This window comes from Haplochromis burtoni, unplaced genomic scaffold (assembly GCF_018398535.1).
Source record: "Haplochromis burtoni strain Fernald_Lab_line unplaced genomic scaffold, NCSU_Asbu1 Contig_145, whole genome shotgun sequence".
NCBI classification, from domain to species: Eukaryota; Metazoa; Chordata; class Actinopteri; order Cichliformes; family Cichlidae; genus Haplochromis; species Haplochromis burtoni.
In genome coordinates this window covers 610385-629741 of record NW_024582506.1, presented here as the reverse complement: position 1 = coordinate 629741, position 19357 = coordinate 610385, and the positions used below count along the sequence as shown (strand labels likewise).

General features: G+C 42.3%; 1 protein-coding gene across 2 annotated transcripts in view; it reads left to right on the top strand.

Moving 5' to 3' along the window:
• The window catches only part of LOC102297617 (microtubule-associated protein 1B), an 85291-nt gene extending 66150 nt beyond the window's left edge, over positions 1–19141 (top strand). For both annotated transcript variants that reach the window (XM_042224625.1, XM_042224626.1), the window contains 3 exons: positions 1241–13013; positions 14525–14757; positions 17099–19141. In XM_042224625.1, the coding sequence (XP_042080559.1) occupies positions 1241–13013; positions 14525–14757; positions 17099–17254 (12162 nt within the window). In that variant the 3' untranslated portion in view covers positions 17255–19141. The remainder of the gene's footprint in view (positions 1–1240; positions 13014–14524; positions 14758–17098) is intronic.
• Positions 19142–19357: the final 216 nt, after the last annotated feature.

Genomic DNA, 19357 nt, shown 5'->3' with positions numbered 1-19357 from the left:
AAGAAAGTAGTGAGACTAGGTGTAAAGAAGTGACAAAAAGAAAGGCTTGTAGTGAGTTGTATGTTAGGCTGTACAGTAAGGAAGAGGAAAAGGATGTGCAGCAAGTTAGGGTGATGGAGACAGAAGGACTAGAGGTCTAGTGAAAGCAGACGATAGGGTGCCAAGAGAAGAACTGTGGTACTGGATGGGTGGAAACGAGTGTCAGGGGTGATTTGTGACAGACGGATAGCAGCAAGAGTGAGAGGGGAGGTTTATTGGGTAGTACCTGGATGAACAAGATTAGAAATGAGAGAGACGTTTCAGATTGAGCGGCTTGGAGACAAAGTTAGAGACACAAGGCTGTGGTAGTTTGGACATGTGCAGACAAAGGATGTTGAAGATGAAGTTTACAGGTAGAAGGAAAAGAGGAAGACCTTAGAAGAGCTTCATGGATGTAGTGAAGGAGGACATGCAGTGTGACAGGACACCCGTAAAGGGAACAGCCGAAAGAAGAGGAAGAAGAAATAAGTCAATCGATTATTAAATAAAAAGCACTATAAATAAATAAAGTCGTCTATTAATTTATATTTAAAAATCTGTATAATTTACTTCTATATTTATTTGCCTTTGTTTTATCATAAGTTCACTTTAATTATAAAGTATTTTATAATGTATTTGTTTGCTAATTATTTACCCTTCACTTTGTTTCCTGTTTGCTTCCTTAAATGTTTATTTATTTATTTTTACACTTTTTGCATTTCTGCATTATGGAAATGAGGGCTTGTCATTCAAAGTGTGCCATGGTGTCACCTTTGTTGATCAATGCCAGGCTCACAGCAGAAATGACTTCCTTTAGTCGGGAGATTGCTGAAGAGCTGCGGCGCTTTGCTAATCTATCTGAAAATAGTGCAGTCAGTCAGGACTATTTACTTTTTCGTGTGGATGCTCTGACTTACCATCTGTTTCAATTAGCAGCATACATGCACACACGGCTGAACCTTCAGTTTTAAATAATTTTAAGCAAGTCATTGTCTAAGCATCTCATTACAACACAAAAATAATACAAAATCAAATTAAAAACTGAAATCCCCAATTGCCTATTTTTATTTTCTGTATTATTTATTTATTTATTTAGGCAGTTTTGGTGGTTCTTTTAGTTGAAATATCATTTTTGTCATTTCTTCCCTTGACATAAGAGTTTATGTTGTTTCTATGCGTATGATCACTGACTCAGACATGTCTGGGTGTGCCTTTCTTGCAGGTCAGTGAATTGCTGGGCACATCAGCCCCCAAGCAGCAGGCTACACTTACTGTGTCCTGCCGCGGGGAGGTGGGCTGGAGCTCCCTGGGACAGCAGCAGACCCTGCGGGAGTTCTTTGAATACAAACTAAACCCTGAACCTGTTCTGCCCAAGATGGAGGGTGTCACAGAGTTCACAGAGTACGTCTCTGAAACTGTCGATGTCCCTTCACCTTTTGACCTCCTGGAGCCTCCCACTTCTGGAGGCTTCCTGAAACTTTCCAAGCCATGCTGCTACATCTTTCCGGGCGGAAGAGGAGACTCTGCTCTCTTTGCTGTGAATGGCTTCAACATCTTAGTGGATGGAGGCTCCGATCGAAAGTCCTGCTTCTGGAAGCTGGTCCGCCACTTAGACCGCATCGACTCAATACTCCTCACACACATCGGCGCTGACAATCTCCCGGGCATCAATGGGCTTCTTCAAAGGAAGATAGCAGAACAGGAAGAGGAGCAGTCACAAGGCTCCACCAACTATAGTGACTGGATGAAGAACCTGATTTCTCCTGAACTAGGTGTTGTGTTCTTCAACGTGCCAGAGAAGCTTCGCATGCCAGAATCTAATCTTAAAGTGAAACGTAGCATCGAAGAAGCCTCGCTTACTTTGCAGTACCTTAACAAACTCGGTGTCAAGCCGGAGCCTCTCTTTCGAGTTGTCAGCAACACCATTGAGCCCATTACACTTTTCCACAAGATGGGAGTGGGCCGGTTAGACATGTACATTCTCAACCCCGTCAAAGACAGTAAAGAGATGCAATTTTTAATGCAGAAGTGGGCTGGCAACAGCAAGGCCAAAACTGGCATTGTGCTGCCCAACGGGAAAGAAGGAGAAATATCTGTGCCCTACCTGACATCAGTCACAGCCTTAGTTGTATGGCTTCCTGCCAGCCCTACAGAAAAGATTGTTAGGGTGCTGTTCCCCGGGAATGCGCCACAAAACAAGATCCTAGAGGGCCTCGAAAAATTAAAGCACCTTGACTTCTTGCGCTATCCTGTTGCCACACAAAAGGACATTGCCTCAGGAGCTCCTCCCTCTGTTATAAAACAAACCAAGTTAAAACAAAGAACGGATAGCAAAGAGAGTCTCAAATCCTCTCCGAAGACCACTGCAAAGGCCCCAAAGAAAGAAGTCGAGGGGCAGGATGATGTGTCAGCCACCACAGAGGCAAAGAGCGACTCTGTGAAAGAAAACATATCAGAGAAAAAAGAGGAGAAAAAGCCCACTAAGACTATAAAATCTAAAACTGAAGTGCCAGAGAAGAAAAAAATCATGAAAGAAAAATCACTGAAAAAACATTCCAAGGAAAGAGTGTCAAAGATGGATGAGAAAAAGGACAAGGAAAAAAAGGAGATCAAGAAAGTGAAGAAGGATGACTCTGCCAAAAAAGATGACAAGAAGGATGCAAAGTTCAAGGATGACAAGAAGAAGGACTCATCCAAACCTGAGCTAAGAAAAATTACTAAGCCTGACCTGAAACCACTTACACCAGAGGTAAGGAAGACATTACATAAAGCTAAAGTGTCAAGTAAAGCCAAAACTGGCAAAAGCAAAACGGTGAAGGTTGAACCCGCTGAACCGAAAGCAGAGGAGTCCAAACCTGAAGTTATACAACCTGAACCGGTAGAAAATGGAGCTGTTGAGGGAACATCTGTTCCCTCCACACCTGAAGACCTCACCAAGGAGTTTGAAGAACTTAACAAGACTCAAGTTAAAACGGTTTCAGCAGAGCTGGTGGACAGCAATAAGGTCTCTTCTGAGCCACAAGCAGGAACAGAAGAGAAAAGAAAACACAAAGAAGTGTCTGAAATCCCACCTGGAACAAAGTCCCCTGAAAAGGAAGCACCAGCCGCAGAACTCAAAGCTGAAGCTAAAGACGAAGACAAGGAAGTGACTCAGGAGCGAGAACTAGAAGACGCTCAAAGGTTTGAAGATGAGGGAGCACAAACTCAGGATGAGGATGAGGAAGAAGAGGAAGAGCCCCCAGCTGCTGTAAAGAAAATACAGGAGGAGGTGGAAGAAGACATGGGAATAGGAGAGGAGGAAGATGAGTCAAAATGGAAGGAGGCAAAAGATGAAGCATTTGATAGAAAACACGAGATAGAGGAAATGGAGAAGTCAGAAACTCTCTTAGCCAAGGTTGTGACTAAAGAGGAGCAACAGATGATTCCATCAAGGGATGAGGAAGAGGAGGAGGCAGTGGAGAAGGCTGAACTGGAGGAGGTGGAAGATTTAGATGTAATAGCTGATGAAGAGATCAAACCTGAACATATGGATGAAAACAAAACCACAGAAATTCTGACTGAGGTCAAAGTGGAAGAAGAAGAAGAAGAAGAGGAGGAAGGCTACCTATCACATGTTGGAGGGGCTACTGCTCCTATAACCTCAGTAGCTCAAGGTGCTGCTGCAGCTGAACCCATGTCCTACATCCAAGATGAAACTATTCCTGGTTACTCTGAAACAGAACAGACTATCTCTGATGAGGAGATTCACGAGGAGGCAGAGGAGAGAATACCACATCTTCAGTATGACGTCGGTGCCTACGACATCTCTGTTCCAGATCAGACGGGTTCATTTGTAAACATCCACGGCATGAGGGAGATACAAGCTGCAGCCATGACAGAGAAAGGTTTTATTCCAGGTGTGCAAGAGCAAGTATCGGTGTTCACCAACATCATCACTGCTCCTCTGGCAGAAGAAGAGCATGTATCTTCTGCAACATCCATAACAGAGTACGACAAAATATCCTCCTTTCCTACATCTATCGCTGAAGATCAGTCGGTGGCATCCGTTGCAGCACCTCAATCTGAAGAGCCGCCTAAAACTCCAGGTCCCCTGTCTACTCTGCCTGACTCTACTCAAGGCAAAGAGCAGCCACTTTCTGCAGGAACTCTTTCACCACCTTCTTTGGAAGAAGACAAACAGTCCAAGTCTCCATCTGATGATCTACAACTTCCTGTTGCAGAAGTGCAAATGGCAGCTAAGGTTGTAGATACTCAGGAAGAGGAGGAGGAGGAGGAGGAGGAGGAGGAAGAAGAAGACCAAACTCCTAATGTTGAAATTTCACTTGAAAAACTCCAAGAGGGCTACGCTTCAACCCAATTGTTGCAGGGTAAAGAGAAAGACATTGAAAAAGTTGCTAGCTCGGGGTCACCTGAAAAGTCTCTACAAGACCTCAAACCTGACCATCTACCAGTTGAAGAGGAAAATATTGACGCAGTTACACCTAAAGACATTTCATCTGTTGTGCCTACTAGACCTTTCGGATCCGACTCAGTGACTTCAGAGAGCGAAGAGCGTTGCTTCAGTCCAGATGATGTCACTGTGAAAATGGCCTCTCCTCCGCAGTCTGGACCCTCAAGCGCAGCTCACTCTCCACTTCGTCAGTCACCAGTGGAAGACAAGATGAAGCTCCCTGATTTGGAGCTGCAAAAGCAAGAGGAATTTGGCGATATAGTGACCACAACTGAGGACAAAAAAGGCGCAAAAGATGATGCAAAAACTGAGACACAGAAAGAGGTTGATCAACAGAAAGCAGATCAGCATGAAGTAGAATCTGCAAAATCTTTGGACAAATTATCTGAAAAAGACATGAAAGAGGCTCCAGTGATCAAAGACCAAGAAAAAGACGCTTCATTCGCGCCAAAAGATGAAGGAAAACAGGCAGAAACTTTACCTGTTGTTGCACAACCTGTAACAGATGTACAACTACCAGTTTTAGGGAGCAATTCACTGGAATCTGACGACAGGCTCACAGAGAAAGAACCCAAAGTGCCTGAAACAGGTAAATTTCCAGACAGGGAGAGTCGTTTCCTGGACGATGATGATGATAACAAGAAAGATGATGACGATCATGATGATAAACCTGCAGTTAAAACCATCAAGGCAGAATGGGAAATGGAAAATGACGATACTTTACATGCTGAACAAATCAAGGAAGAACAGAAGCAGGAATCTGTCATTCAGGAAGACATTTCAGCCATTAAATCTGTCACAGATGAGAACACACAGAAAGAGGCAGTGATAGATGATACTTCTGATGCTAGACCTGTCAAACAGGAAGTGGCTAAGGACACATTGACTGTTGATATTAAAGATGAATACAAGGAGCCAGAAAAAGACTACACCCCAGTGGCCCAAGAAGTAGAGGTAGAAACTGATGCTCCTGAGGACAAAAAACTTACAGATGAACAGAAACAGAAAGACGAAACACAAAAAGATGATTTTGACCTCAAAACCACAGGTGAGGTTAAGGAGACACAGGTTAAAAAGGAGGATGTGTCTGATAGCAAGATTTTGATGGAGGAGAAGGAAGAGACAGAAAAGAGTGACACCCTTGATAGTAGCACTTTTAAGATTCAAGAAAAAGAAGTCAAAGAAATCCACCTTTCAGATATCAAGCCTGAGAAGGAAGACATGGGGAAAGAGGGAAAGGAAGAAGATCTCCCTTTCATGGAGAAGAAAAAGGAGACTGAAACATTTGATACTAGTCAAGTCTTCAAAGATAATAAAGAGATGGATAAGATAGATTCTTCTGCTGCCAAGCCCTTTACTGTTGAGCAGAAAGAGGAGAAAAAAGAGATTTTTGACATTACTGTTCCTAAAGTCAGGAAAGAAGAAGAAGACAGTATTAGCAAAAAAGATGAATCAGCCATTACTATAAAAGAAGAAAAGGGGCAAGAGATTAGTATGGATATTACACCAAGCCTTACCAAGTCAGAAGAAAAGGATGCAACAGTGTGTAAAGATGACTCTGTGGCTAAACCAGCCACAGAAAAGCTAGAGAAGGACAAAAAAGAGAGTGATGACACCACAGCTCCCAGGGAACTGGCTAAAGATATAACAACAAACATGGACGACGCTTACATCTTCACACCCACTGTAGAAGAGGAGAAGAAGGAGGGCATATGTAAAGATGAGACTCCTCCTGCTATTAAACCTACCTTGGCAGAAGAAAAAGATAAACTTACAAGTATAGATGAAATTTCTGGTGTTAAACCAGCAGGTGAAGAAGAAAAGCAACAAGAGGAAAGTAAAGATGCTGCCACCATTAAACTTACCGAGATGGAAAAAGATCACCTGACCGTATCTAAAGTCGATAGTTTCTCAGCTACACCAACTGAAGCAGACACAGAGAAAACACTTCAGACTGTCGAACCAGTTGTAGAAGAAGAAAAGCAAGAAGTATTGAGTAAAGACGTAACTCCTTCTGCCATACCCGCCAAGATGGAGGAAGAGGATGCAATGATGAGCAAAGAGATTCCTCCTGTCAAAACAAGCACAGAAATTGTTGTAGCTGGTGCTACATCAGCAGCGCAGGACGAAAAAGACAGAGAAAATGGTAAAGATATTTGTGCTGTGGAATCAGCCACAGAAGAAGGAAAAAGGAAGACGACACGTGAGGAGGAAATGCTGACTGTCAAACTGTCCAAGGAAGAAGAGACAATCCAGGATCATAGTGTTGCTATCGAACCCACCAAGAAAGAAGAAAAAGATACAGACGCTATTAAAGATGTAATTTCTGATGCAAAACCCTCCATAGTGCAGGAAACCAAAGACACAGCTGGTGTCAAGTCCCTCACGGACGAGGTAAAGGAGGCTGAACTTAGAGATGCTCCATCAGATGTAAAACTCATCCAGGAAGAGGCAAAAGAAATACCAAAGGAGGAAACTTGTGATAAAGATATTAAAAAAGAGGATGAACAGATTATTTCTGAAGGGGCACCCATAAAGGAGATGAAGGAAAAAGACACTGATGATACCAACTTTCAACCCACTGAGGATGACAAAGTTGTGGAAAAAAGTGACATTTCTGAGAAACAAAAAATAAAGCAGGAGCCTAAAGAGCAGGAGAAGAGTGATACTGATGACCACAAAGCTATTTTGGAAGATTTGAAGGATAAAGAAACTGTTAAGGGTGATGCAACAAAAGAGAAAGAAGCCGACACCACTGACGAGCAACCCACAGATGCAAAAAAAACAGAACCATCTAAACTTGAAACCATTAAGGATGAAACAATAGATACGGTCAAACATCACATTTGTGATGCAGAATCTATCAAACAGGAACCGGAGAAGGAGGCGGACACTCCAACAGTTTCTAAAGAAGAGAAGGAAAAAAAAGATGATTCCCCGCTTGATCCAGAATCTAGGAAAGATGATGGAAAACTAGTAGGTCTTTCACAGACCCAGACCTTGGAAGAGGAGAAGACTAAGAAAGATTATGTTTTTGATATTAGTGATAAACATGGAGTGACCTCTGATAAGCTTCCTGAAGCAGATAAGAAGGATATTTTTGGAGCTGCATCAGTCGAAAAGCAGCCAGACTCTTTGGCAGCAACGTCAGTAAAAGATGACGTTTGTAAATCTCCTGACCAAATTTTAAAGGATACAAAAGAAAAAGATATAGAATCAGGGGTCATTATTGGTGTTGAAGACAAGATGGGAAAAGAAAAAGATGATACACATGTTGCGGAACTGAGCAAAGAACAGAAAATGGAAAAAGAGCAAGAAAAAGAATACACATACGAATCTGAAGGCATCACAGAAGAAAAGAAAGAGACAGCAGAGGACGAAATGATGATTAAAGAAAAGGATTCTGCCAGCGTAAAGACCGATGAGCTCTCAGAGAAGGAAAAACAAGATGTCTCTGATGCAGACCACACCAAAGAGGAGAAATGGGAGAAAGAGGAATTACAGGAGAAGGACATGGACAAAACCATTAAGCAGCCTGCTCTGGTGCTCTCTGGAGAGGAAGTATCGGCATCCAAGTTAGAGTACAAACCTGCATTTGTGGTTCAGTCATCTGATGAAGACAGAGAAGATGAAGAGGATGAAGACATTTGTATGGGAGGAGCAGGTTCCAGACCTTTGTCAGTGGAGCCTAGAAAATCTGACCATGACATCTCTTCTGCAGGTTTGCCTTTAACCCAAACGGTACAGATGGGTGATCAAACAAAATCACCTACATCTCAACAGCCCACAGTGATTATACCTACACTTACAATGCAGGAACCCTCTATGGATGAGGACTTCAAAGAGTTTGGGAAAGAGGAGTCCATGCTTTTCCTTGAAGCAGACAAAAATATTGCAAAAATAGAAGCTACACCTGCACCACTCGCCAAGCCCGAGCCATCCTTTGATATTCCCACATCAAAGGAGACAACCTCTGCCAAAACAGAACCAGTGTCAGACTCATCTGAGAAAAAGCCAGCACTGTCAGCAATATCAAGCACAGACAGCCAACCTATGAGCTACACACTTTCAAGTACTGAAAGCCAATCTAGCGTGGAGGAAATGCCACATCAAGAGAAACAGATGCCAGCTGAGGTGAGCTCAGGAATCCAGAGTGCTCCAGAGAAGACAAAACTGGATGAGAAACCAGTAAAAGAAACAGAGAGAGAGATGGAAGGAGAACGAGAGGTGGCGTCTCCGGGATTATCACAACCTTGTTCGTATTTTATGCTGGACAAAGATTCTGAACATGTCAGACGCACGGCTGGCCCAGCAAAAGTGGAAAGTGAAAAACTGAGCACAGAGGAGACTGTCAGTGGAAGGCTTGAAGACGAGAAGCACAGCTTTGGCGCCTCCAAGTACGATCCATATGAAAAACCTATTCCAGGAGATCACGATTTGGACTCACGAGAAGTTTCTCTTGGTTTTGATCATGCTTCTGACATCTGTATTGATGATAACAGAAGATCAAGCCAGGCGGAAGCTGGAGGAGCCATGTTCCTCCTAGATGAGCAGTACAAAGAAGAACCTCTCTCATTCAGCAGAGTTGACTACAGCCCAGTTTCCCTCACAGAGAGCGAGCGAAGCAGCCACCACAGTCAAAGTGCCTCCCCAAGATATGAAGACCGTGAGAAAGGCCAAGAGGAAGAAAGTGAGAGAGAAGAAAGGGCAGACACACCATATGTTGACAAAAGCTTTTCAGCTTTAGAGGTGCAAGACAACAAAATGTCTCAAGCTGCTGAGGCCTATTCTTTCACTCCAAAAGAAGACAAACCAGAGAGGTCAGAAAAAGAGAAAGATGACATAAAGGAAGGTGCTGCAGCAGCCTTTCAAACACAGGCACCAGTAGAAAGTGATTTAGAGTCCAGCAGTGCTGCTCTTCAATCAGCAGGCGTAAGACAAGAAATACCCTCTCCCTCATGGAGCCAGACAGATCTTGGTGAACAAGCATCAGGTACTGCTTCACCTTTTGGAGAATTCAGAGAAAAGGAAGCAACAGAAAAAGACAAAGAAAAATCTGAGGAGTCACTCAAAGACAAAACTGACTCCTGCGACCATAGAGAGGGATCTCCATCTGGTCGGTACTCGCCTGCAGAAAAAGACATTTTACCTCAGCAGCCATCGGTGTTAGAGAGAGAGGATGCATCGAGTGATTCAAGGAGTCCCTCTTCGGCCACATTTATAGGACATGAAATTGATGATAATGTTTTGGCATCTGATTATAGCGAAGTTAGCAGTTCTGCTACATCTAAATCCTTAAGTTGTGCTGAAGGAAAAGAGAGCCTGATAGACAAAAGATTACTTGTTGAGGGAGAGGATTTTAACGTTGATGATGACGAAGATGAAGATGAGGAGGAGGAGGAGGAGGACGAAGAAGAGGAAGAGTCAAGTGACATAGATATGGAAAAAGGTGCGAGAGAACAGTCTGAGAAGGAAATGTGCAGACGTAGCTCTGGTGACAGTGCTGGGTTAGCAGAGGTAGAGGACTCAAATAAAAAGTCCCAGGTCCCTGACTCAACTAAAGAGGAGACTGTATGTAAGATGACACCTGATGATGCCTCAGCTTTTAAAGCCGTGGATAAAGAAGTCCAGGATGTAAGTAAAAAAGCACCTGAACCAAAACCAATTAAAGAGGAGGACACTGCTAGAGATACAAGCACATCCAAACCTCCTGAAGCAGCAAGTAAAGACGAAGGCAGAACAACTTCATCGACAGACACGTGTGCGCAGAAAATAGATGAAAGCTCTGTTGCTCCAACAGTTACACCCAAACATACTGAAGAAATACAATTAGAGGATACTGACAAAAAGCATTTGTCCCCTGAGCCATCCACAAAGAGGAGGTTGTCGTCAGCAGAGGGTGTTTCTTCATCTGATGTACTAGAATCAAAAAAAGGAGTTGAAGATAAAGAGTCTCCATCACCAGAGTCAAGTCTTTCATCAAAGGAAACCTGTCACCCGACATCCACGAGTAGCTTAACTGGCAGCTCTTTGGCAACAGACCAAACTGATTCTATGTCAAAGCCTACGTCCAGTCCATCCTCACCGCTAACAGGTAGCTATGCTGATATTGGACATAGTAGGTATGAGAGTTACTACAGTGAAGAGAATGGAGTAGCATTGAAGGATGACAGGAAAGACACCCTTGTGCTCTCAGATGCCTCCCAGCAAAGTGAGGATAAGTATTTAAGCCAAAGAGATGTCCAAGAAGGAAGTCAAGATGTGAGGCGTACTTCTGGTATCACAGAAAAACACGAGGACTCTACCTCATCACCTTGCCCATACACAAGCTTAACATACTCCGCTTCGACGTACTCCTCAACATCCTACAGTTATTCATATTCAGGGTCTACCCATCTGAGCCAAAAGCTGGGAGGCAAAGATGAACCTTATAAATTATCAACCTCTGAAGTATCTTTGGCCAAAGAGGAACCATCAACTGCGGCAGCGTCAACAAGTTCCTGCTTTGGAGGGTTTCAAAGAGATGAGTACATGGAGGTAATGACAAAACCTGAAACAAAAGAGTCCTTGCCCAGTCAGTTTGCAGAGAGCAAACCATCATCTCCAGGCTTGTCTACTACTGCCAAGCAGCCAGAAGATCAAAGTAGTTCTGTAAAGCCAGACGCAAAATCTTCTACTGACAGCTTTCATATGCTTGAACCTGTGTTAAAAGCATCCACAACAGCACCATTTTTACAAACTACAGGAGACGTTAAGGAGAGTTCATCCACATCAGAAGCACGCTTTGATGTCTCTCCCCTCCAAAGGGCTGACTCTTCTGACAAACAGTCCCAAGAGAAGGAACCTGATACCCTTGAAATGGAGGATGGCACCCTACCGTGTCGTATCGAATGTCAAAAAATCCAAGTAGCTGAGCAAAAACAGACTTTCTCATTAATAACCGAATCATGTGTCGCACAGAGTACAACAACCTCTGAAGAAACAAAGACAGTCGCCATTACCTCTGCAACCGCTGTGTCTAAACCTGATGCAACGGTGGAAACAGCTCAACAGGCAGCATCGGTCACTCCGGTGAGTGACACTGACACTACCAAAACCTCATGTGCCGTAACAGACCTGCCCAAACCAGAAGAGGTGAAAGAGAAACAATCGCAGGTAAAAGAAGAAAAGAGTGCTGGGGATACTGCACCACTAAAGGATGATGCCAAGGTGTCAGAAAAAGAATCAAGTGAAAAAGATGAAAAGGCAGACAAAATGAAAGACACTGAATTCAAACAGGTAATAGAAGAAAAGAAACCAGAGGAAAAGAGCATTAAAGACATCACAGAGGAGAAAAAAGTAACTTGTGATCCCAAACTGAGTGAAAAGGTAGAAGATGGGAAACAAAGGGAGGCCGAAATAGCGGAGGAGAAAAGCTTATTGGAGATGCCGTCTGAGAGATTAGAGGTAAGGAGAAAGAGCAGTATATCTGATTGGGAGCTTCTACAAAGGCCGGACGACTTTCCAAGTGCCCCCCCTCCAGGTTATGGTGATGATGATGAGGAAGGAATGGAGTGGATGGCAAGTGCCCACAGTACCTCAAAAGACACGTACCACACAGAAACATCCAGCAAAGGAGATGTAAAGACTGATCGTCCTTCGGATTTGAACACTGGAGCAACTTCCTCCTCTGAATCCCCGCCAGGATTCTCCTCCTGTGAATACAAACATCGCAAAGGCGAACTTTCTCCATCCTTCATCAACCCCAGCCCTCACCAGCTCTCCAGTGATGAGGGTGAAGTTGATTGTGGCAGTGGCCACTCCCAGGAAGGGGGTGAGGATGATCAAGAGCAGCACTCTGTGAAAAGGAGGTCACACAAGCAGAGGCGCCACCATGCTCAGAGTCACCATGGAGATGCCGGACAGGGACAAGGCCAGCTGCCTGGTGCAATGTCATCTGGTTTGGCTGTGACTTTAGCTGGTGAGGAGACACCACCGACATCAGTGAGCGAGTCATTGCCGTCACAGTCCGACTCTGATGTCCCTCCAGAAACTGAGGAGTGTCCATCAATAACGGCAGAGGGAAATCTGGACTCAGACGAAGATGCTGAGCATCTGCCGGTGGACAAATTATCTGGAGCTGGTGGTGGCCACCATCCTTCATCACCACGGTCATCTCAGAAGACTCACGATCCCCTTCCCGCTCCGATGAAGGACCCTCTACCCCACCCACCTCACCCAGATGTGTGCATGGTGGATCCAGAGGCTCTTCTCAATGATCACAGCAGTACAGAGAAAATTCTCAAGAAGGAGCACAAGACCACCAAGGGCCTGAGAAAGGGGAAACCCAAGTCAGCCTCTCCTGCTCGAAAGGGGGAAGTCAGGAAGAGGTCTTCTACTCCAGTGAAACAGTCTAAGGACTCTGCCTCGCCGCGATCAGCCTCCCTCAGGAGGAAGGACACAGACAGAAGCTCCAGGCTCATCAAAATGTCTGAAACCCATGGTTCAAGGAGCGAGATCCTCAACCCTGGGAAAGGCTTGGTCAATGGCATCAAGAGCAGTTCAGGTGAGGTTAATCATTAACATTCGGTAACACTAAGCTTTTGGAAAACCAAATTTAATCAGGAGAGCTGTTATTATCATTATTGCCCCTAGATATTTGACCTTCACTTTACTGTGTAATGCATATTCAGAAGGAGCACTTTAAGAACTTTGCACATTTACAGCAGGTAAAATAAGCATCGAACAAGTCACCAATTTTCCAAGTAAATAAACTTCTAAAGGTGCTATTGACATAAAATTATCACCAGACGTCAGTAACAGCCCATCCAATCCACACACGCACATGCTAAAATGTTCTCACTTGTTTCATCTTCATCATCCTGGTAGATGGCAGCAGATTTATACCTAGAATATCTTGGCACATTTTCCCATTTATCCTTCCTTCTGTTATATGAAGCAGTACTGTATGCTAAAAAACAGATTTCACCTCCCACCTCCAGACTTCACTGTTGGTATGGTGTTTTTTGGTGAAATGCAGTGACTTTTGATCTCCATATATCATGGCATCTAAAGACTTCAGTTTTGGTCTCATCTAGCCAGACTGAATCCTTCCAGTGTTTCACAGACTTGTCTAAATGTTGTTCAGCAAACTTGAAATGTGCTTTAACATGCATTAACATTTCTTCAGCAATGGAGTCTTCTGTGACTCCATTGCCATGATACAGGCCATGGCGGTTGAATACATTACTTATTGTTTTCTTTGAAACAATTGTACCTCCTGATTCCAGGTCTTTCTGTAATGCTCCACAAGTACTCCTTGGCTCTTGGACAACTCTTCAATAAGGTTAAGGTCTCGAGAGAGCTCATTATCTAATTACTGATAGATTTCAGTAGGTGTCGTGACTTTCCATGCCTTTCTGCACCTCTTTTCTTAGAAAATTTATGATTTTTTTAATACTTATTTACCTGCTGTATTACTGTTTGATGGAAATAGCTTCTGGGTCTGAAAAGTGATGCCAGTGAAAAGGTTCCTTTAACCTGTATTATTTATAATGGCCAGAAGGGGTCCATGAAACATGATGTTCATATTTTTCATTTTGTATGCCTTCATCAGAGTAAAAAGAATGATTAAGCAGGGCAAGCTTCGTCAGACCTGTAGCATCTGCTTTCAAAAAGCCAAAGTGACAAAGGCAAAAATGCTCAAATTGAGGCTTCACAGCTGAAAAATTATTGGCTATGTTTGTCTTGAATTTTAAGTCTATGGCTGTTGCACACAAAACAGTGACATCAAGGTTGATTGTATAACAACAGAACTCATTATTTACAAAGATTTTCTAAGAAAAATCACTTCAAGCGATAACTCCTCAGGTGGTGATAACATTAGCACTTCAAACAAAATGGAGAATGTTCAGGTCCCAATCGGATCACATTTAAAAATCCAAACAAAAATAATTTCGTCATATGAATGAATTAGATAATTATCTCACTTGATGAAAGCGCTTATTCCTTTGTGCATTTTCAGGAAAGTCATTTTTAATATTTGAATTCTTATTTTGTATCCTTGATCACTTCCAGGTAATAACGCCCAGAAATCCAGTTCGACTGTCCCCCCTGGACCACCTGTCTATGTTGACCTGGCCTATGTGCCCAACCACTGCAGTGCCAAGAATGTGGACCAGGAATTCTTCAAGAGAGTGCGGGCTGCATACTACGTTGTGAGTGGGAATGACCCAAGCAGTGGAGAGCCTAGCCGTGGAGTCCTGGATGCCCTGCTGGAAGGCAAAGCTCAGTGGGGCTCCAATTTGCAGGTATTTACCCCCTCGCTGCCTTAGCTTCAGCATCTTGTTCTCTTTTGATATTTTCTCACATTTTCTATGACTATAGTATATGTACTCTATAATATATGGATAGATTACATCAGCAAGAGTTGAGGCTCGGGTGTGAAATTTATGGTTTTCAGGGTTTTTATCGTTATTTTTTTAAATCGTTTTTATCATTAACTGTTTCCCTGGGTCTTTTACCATGTGTTATGAATAAATGTTATTTTTCTGGTACTAGTTTTATTTTGCTGTATTTACCCGCAACACCTTAAAGGCCGGCCCGTGAAAATATTGTCGGACATAAACCAGTCTGTGGCGCAAAAAAGGTTGGGGACCGCTGGATTACATATATGAAGTGCACAGCATAGATTCATTACTTTGGGAAACCATGGCAATCATGGAATCAACACTTTCTTATTAAAGAAGTTGGTAGACATCTGAGCTAAAAGGATAATAATCATAATAAGGCTGATGACTTCACTGTATCCTGCAGAGCACCTAATGTGTACATTTACTTGACCTTGTGGCCCACAGCAGCAAATATAACTAGAACGTCATTCTTGTCTCTAAAGAAAAGACAGCTATAGCTCAAGTGAGCACATTATCAATTATCAAATTGTAATAAAAAAATTAAACGTTTGCTATTTTCATTTCCGACTCCTTTCTTATATTCCTATAAGAGTAGCTTTGTGTGAGTCACAGCTCAAAGTAAACCTTATTTATCTCACACAGTTAATTGTGTGAGATAAATTCAGGGGTTAATTGGTGCAGCCCCTCAATTAACCGACTGTCTAAAAAAAGCTGTTTTACCTCATTTCCTTTTAAGCCAACTTTCTTCTGATTGGCTGCTCCTCCCAACTCACTGGACTTAAGAAACCGATTGGCGATGTCATGATAGCCATGTCCACCTTATACGCTGTCTATGGTGTGCACAACATGACCCTATTAAGGCTATTGAGCATTTAGAGCAATCTGAAGCCTGAGCTTTTGGCTCACATGGTTTATGAACTAAACATATTTAAGAAAACACACACTCGGCAACAGAGCACTTTAAAAATAACTGTGCACCTTGACGATCAAGGAATTCAGCTAAAGTTTTCCACAGTGTTTTAAAGTCTCCTGCTCTTCCTCTTGTTATCTAAGTCAGTCTTTCCGTCAGAGTGCCGTGCCATTTCTTTGACTCATGCGTGTATTGTTGATAAATCCAGTTTTGGCCTCCTGTTCTACTGCAGTCCAAAATTAATTAAGACAGTAAAAATTTTGGGTTATTTACCAAATATGTACATTTATTGCCTGATAGCGAATCTTTAAATTTACAGTTGATAAAATTTAAACAACTGCTTTCGAGCATAGTTGTAATTTAGGATAGTCCCATACACAGTGAAAGAGAGTGGCTTTTCCCTCAAACATTTGACACATGTGTTAGAAATGTTCACTGGTGCAATATAATTCCTCATCAGCAGTTTGTATGTTAACAGTTTCGTTCTAGTTTGAATAGATTAAGTATTTGGTTTTAAAGCGTCCCCGTCCCCGCTCCCTTTCATCTGTATTCTGTCACACATGTCAGTACTGGATTCACTACTATGCAACAAACAAGGCTGTTCTTATTGTGAAGAATAGAGTACCCAAGATGGCATCATGGCAGCTCACATTGCCTATATTTTGATGATATCAGATGTTTTAATTGCATGTTTTTGAAAATATTTTTGACAAAACTCATATATCTGAGATTACTGGTTAATTTACTATCCACGTACAAATCTCCATTTTTTGGACACCTTTTCTCATCCAAATTCTAAGCAATATATGATGCATCCATAAGAGGCAGAAGGGTGATATAGAGGGAGTATCTTTAATATGCTAATAAAATTTATATCACATGTCTATTGTATTTCTAAGAAAAGGGTTTCCTGTTGGGTTTTTTTGTATTTCAGAGTCTGCCTTGAGGTGACTGTTGTTGTGATTTGGCGCTATATCACTAAAATTGAATTGAATTGAATTATAAGAACTGTTTTAGAGGTAGAGGCTCAGTCAGTCAAAAATAGAAGAGTGCAGAGCGTAACTGAGTGGATCAATAGTAGTACTTTCGGTTTGGAAGCTGTCTTATACAGTCAGTGGCCCTGTGGCACGTATGAACAGCATTGATGATATAAGACATCTCTGGCAGGTAGATCTGTCTGGAGAATGGTTTGGAGACTATGTACTGTTAGTTAAAACACTAGCCATTGGACCTGTACAAATTCTGACTCCAGAGTCCTCTCCAAATCAATCTGTCCTACTCCCTTCCTGCCAGCTCGCCTCTCATTTCCTTTTGTTATATCTCTGTCAGGTTACTCTGATCCCGACCCATGACACAGAGGTGACCCGGGAATGGTATCAGCAGACGCACGAGAGGCAGCAGGACCTGAACATCATGGTTCTGGCCTCCAGCAGCACCGTAGTCATGCAGGATGAGTCCTTCCCCGCCTGCAAGATCGAGTTCTGAGCTTCGAGGGCACCGCTCCGCTTTTCCCGCCACCAACAACCCCTCCCTCCTCATCATGACGTTAGAGCGAGAGCGAACAGTACTCTGCTTCTTCAAAGCTTCTCATTCTCTCATGGTACCAGTCTCAGACCCATTCGCTGCAGTCCTCAATACACTAGATTCTGTTAGTCAAAATTCTGGGTATATGCTTTGTGATAGTGGGGCTATCTCGCAAATAATACCGTACTTTTTATATTTGTTTTCTTCTGTGAGTTAAATGTCTGCCCTTACACATTTCTTATAGAAGCGCTAGCAGTTGTGGAACAAATTTAAATACTTTTCAAAAACATATTTACACCTGACAGATAAACATAGATCATTATCCCACAAAGGAATAATAATGCCACAGTTAAAGATCAAGATTAGTCACGTGTAGCTCTTACAAAGGTGACTCAAATTGCATTGCAAAGTTAGACCTCCAAGTGGTCAAAACAAGTGCCAAAACACTACTGAACTAGGAATTCTCATCATCTCCAAAATGGTGTCTAAACGAATCCGTGATCAATTATTTCTTAAGATCATACGCAAAGTGTTTTTATAAGACTAGAAAAGCTTTCGTTTCTTAATCCGAACCTTTCTTTTCCATCGGCGTACACAGCAAAATGCATCCTTTGCAATTCAGCTCATGCTACAGTAGTGTTTTGATTAACTCGATAACGGCATAAATTGATGTTATGTAACAAAACAACAAAAAAGTTCCTTCTTGTGATTTGTGGTGAAGTTTTAGGAGGTGCCTGGAAAACTCTTTCTTCTTCTGGCTCTCACAGCTTAGCTGGTGCATGTTGCTTGTGTTTTAGCTCGGACTCTTCTGGAGAGAACTGCGTAGGGTTAAACCTTTCTTTAGCCGGCCTTTCAAGTGTGAAATGCAGTATAGTGTGGATAGACTACTACACTGTTTGGCTGTCTGCGCTCAAGTGATTTCAGTAGGCGCCAGGCAAAAGGGACGACGTTTCTACAGTAATCACATCTCTGCTGGGTGTTCTTCTTTAAGTCTTTATCACAGTCTTTGTTGGTTCTGTGTACTCCAGTATGCATATAAGATTAATGTTTCATATCAACACAGAGTTTCTGTTGAATAAATTATATATTTTGTGATGATTTGATCCTGAGGCGAACGCAGCGTTTTAAGTGAGAGGGTTTAATTCTTGTCATTTCCTCCTGTTTAGCTACAATGTACCGTCTCCATTAGTATCACAAAGGGATGGGAAAGAAAAAAACACAACAGCAAGCAGTGACCTGTGGCAAATGTAGCAACGAAAGCTTGCCTGCTCGTCCCTTCAGTGGTAACGATATGCCAGCGGGAACTGCAGTATTTCTATTTATTAAGGAGGGGGGTACTTTTCACAACAAAAACATGTTACAGGAGGCTTCTTTCACGTGCCTTTAGAGAGCGGAGGATGTTTTATGGACATGTCAGCCATTTTGAAGCAGAGTCAGAAAAAAAAATGAAAGAAACCAAGTAGAAAACTTTAAAACTGAGGACCAATCTCTTCATACACTAAGTTGTAAATTGCACTGCGATATAGTACTCTCCCACTGCTCAAACTTTGGAACCGTATAATTCAAGCCAAGCATTAAATCCTCATATCAAAATACTACTTTCTAACCAATATGAATGTCTGAGAGCAACGTGTTGCACCAAATAGCAATGCACTTTTCTGAGGCGGGGATGGGGCGCTCTTTGAAGTCGAAGCACAGAGAGTTTGTGTAGTAGCAGAGAGGAAGTTTTCAATAATATAAATTAAACTATGTACAGGACGTTCCTCCAGACTGAGCTTGCTAATAGCGAGGGACGAGATCAACGTGAAGCAATTGCCTGATGTTAGTCACAGTAATATATATGTATATATATATATATATATATATATATAGTATCTATATATATATATATATATATATATATATATATATATATATATATATATATATATATATATATATATATATATATATATATATATATATATGAGCATGAATGTGGGTTATGGTCACAGATATACTGTAGGAATGTTTTAGAAGTAGTTTTTTGTGTGCTTGAGTATACAGTACGCTCTGAGTAGCTGT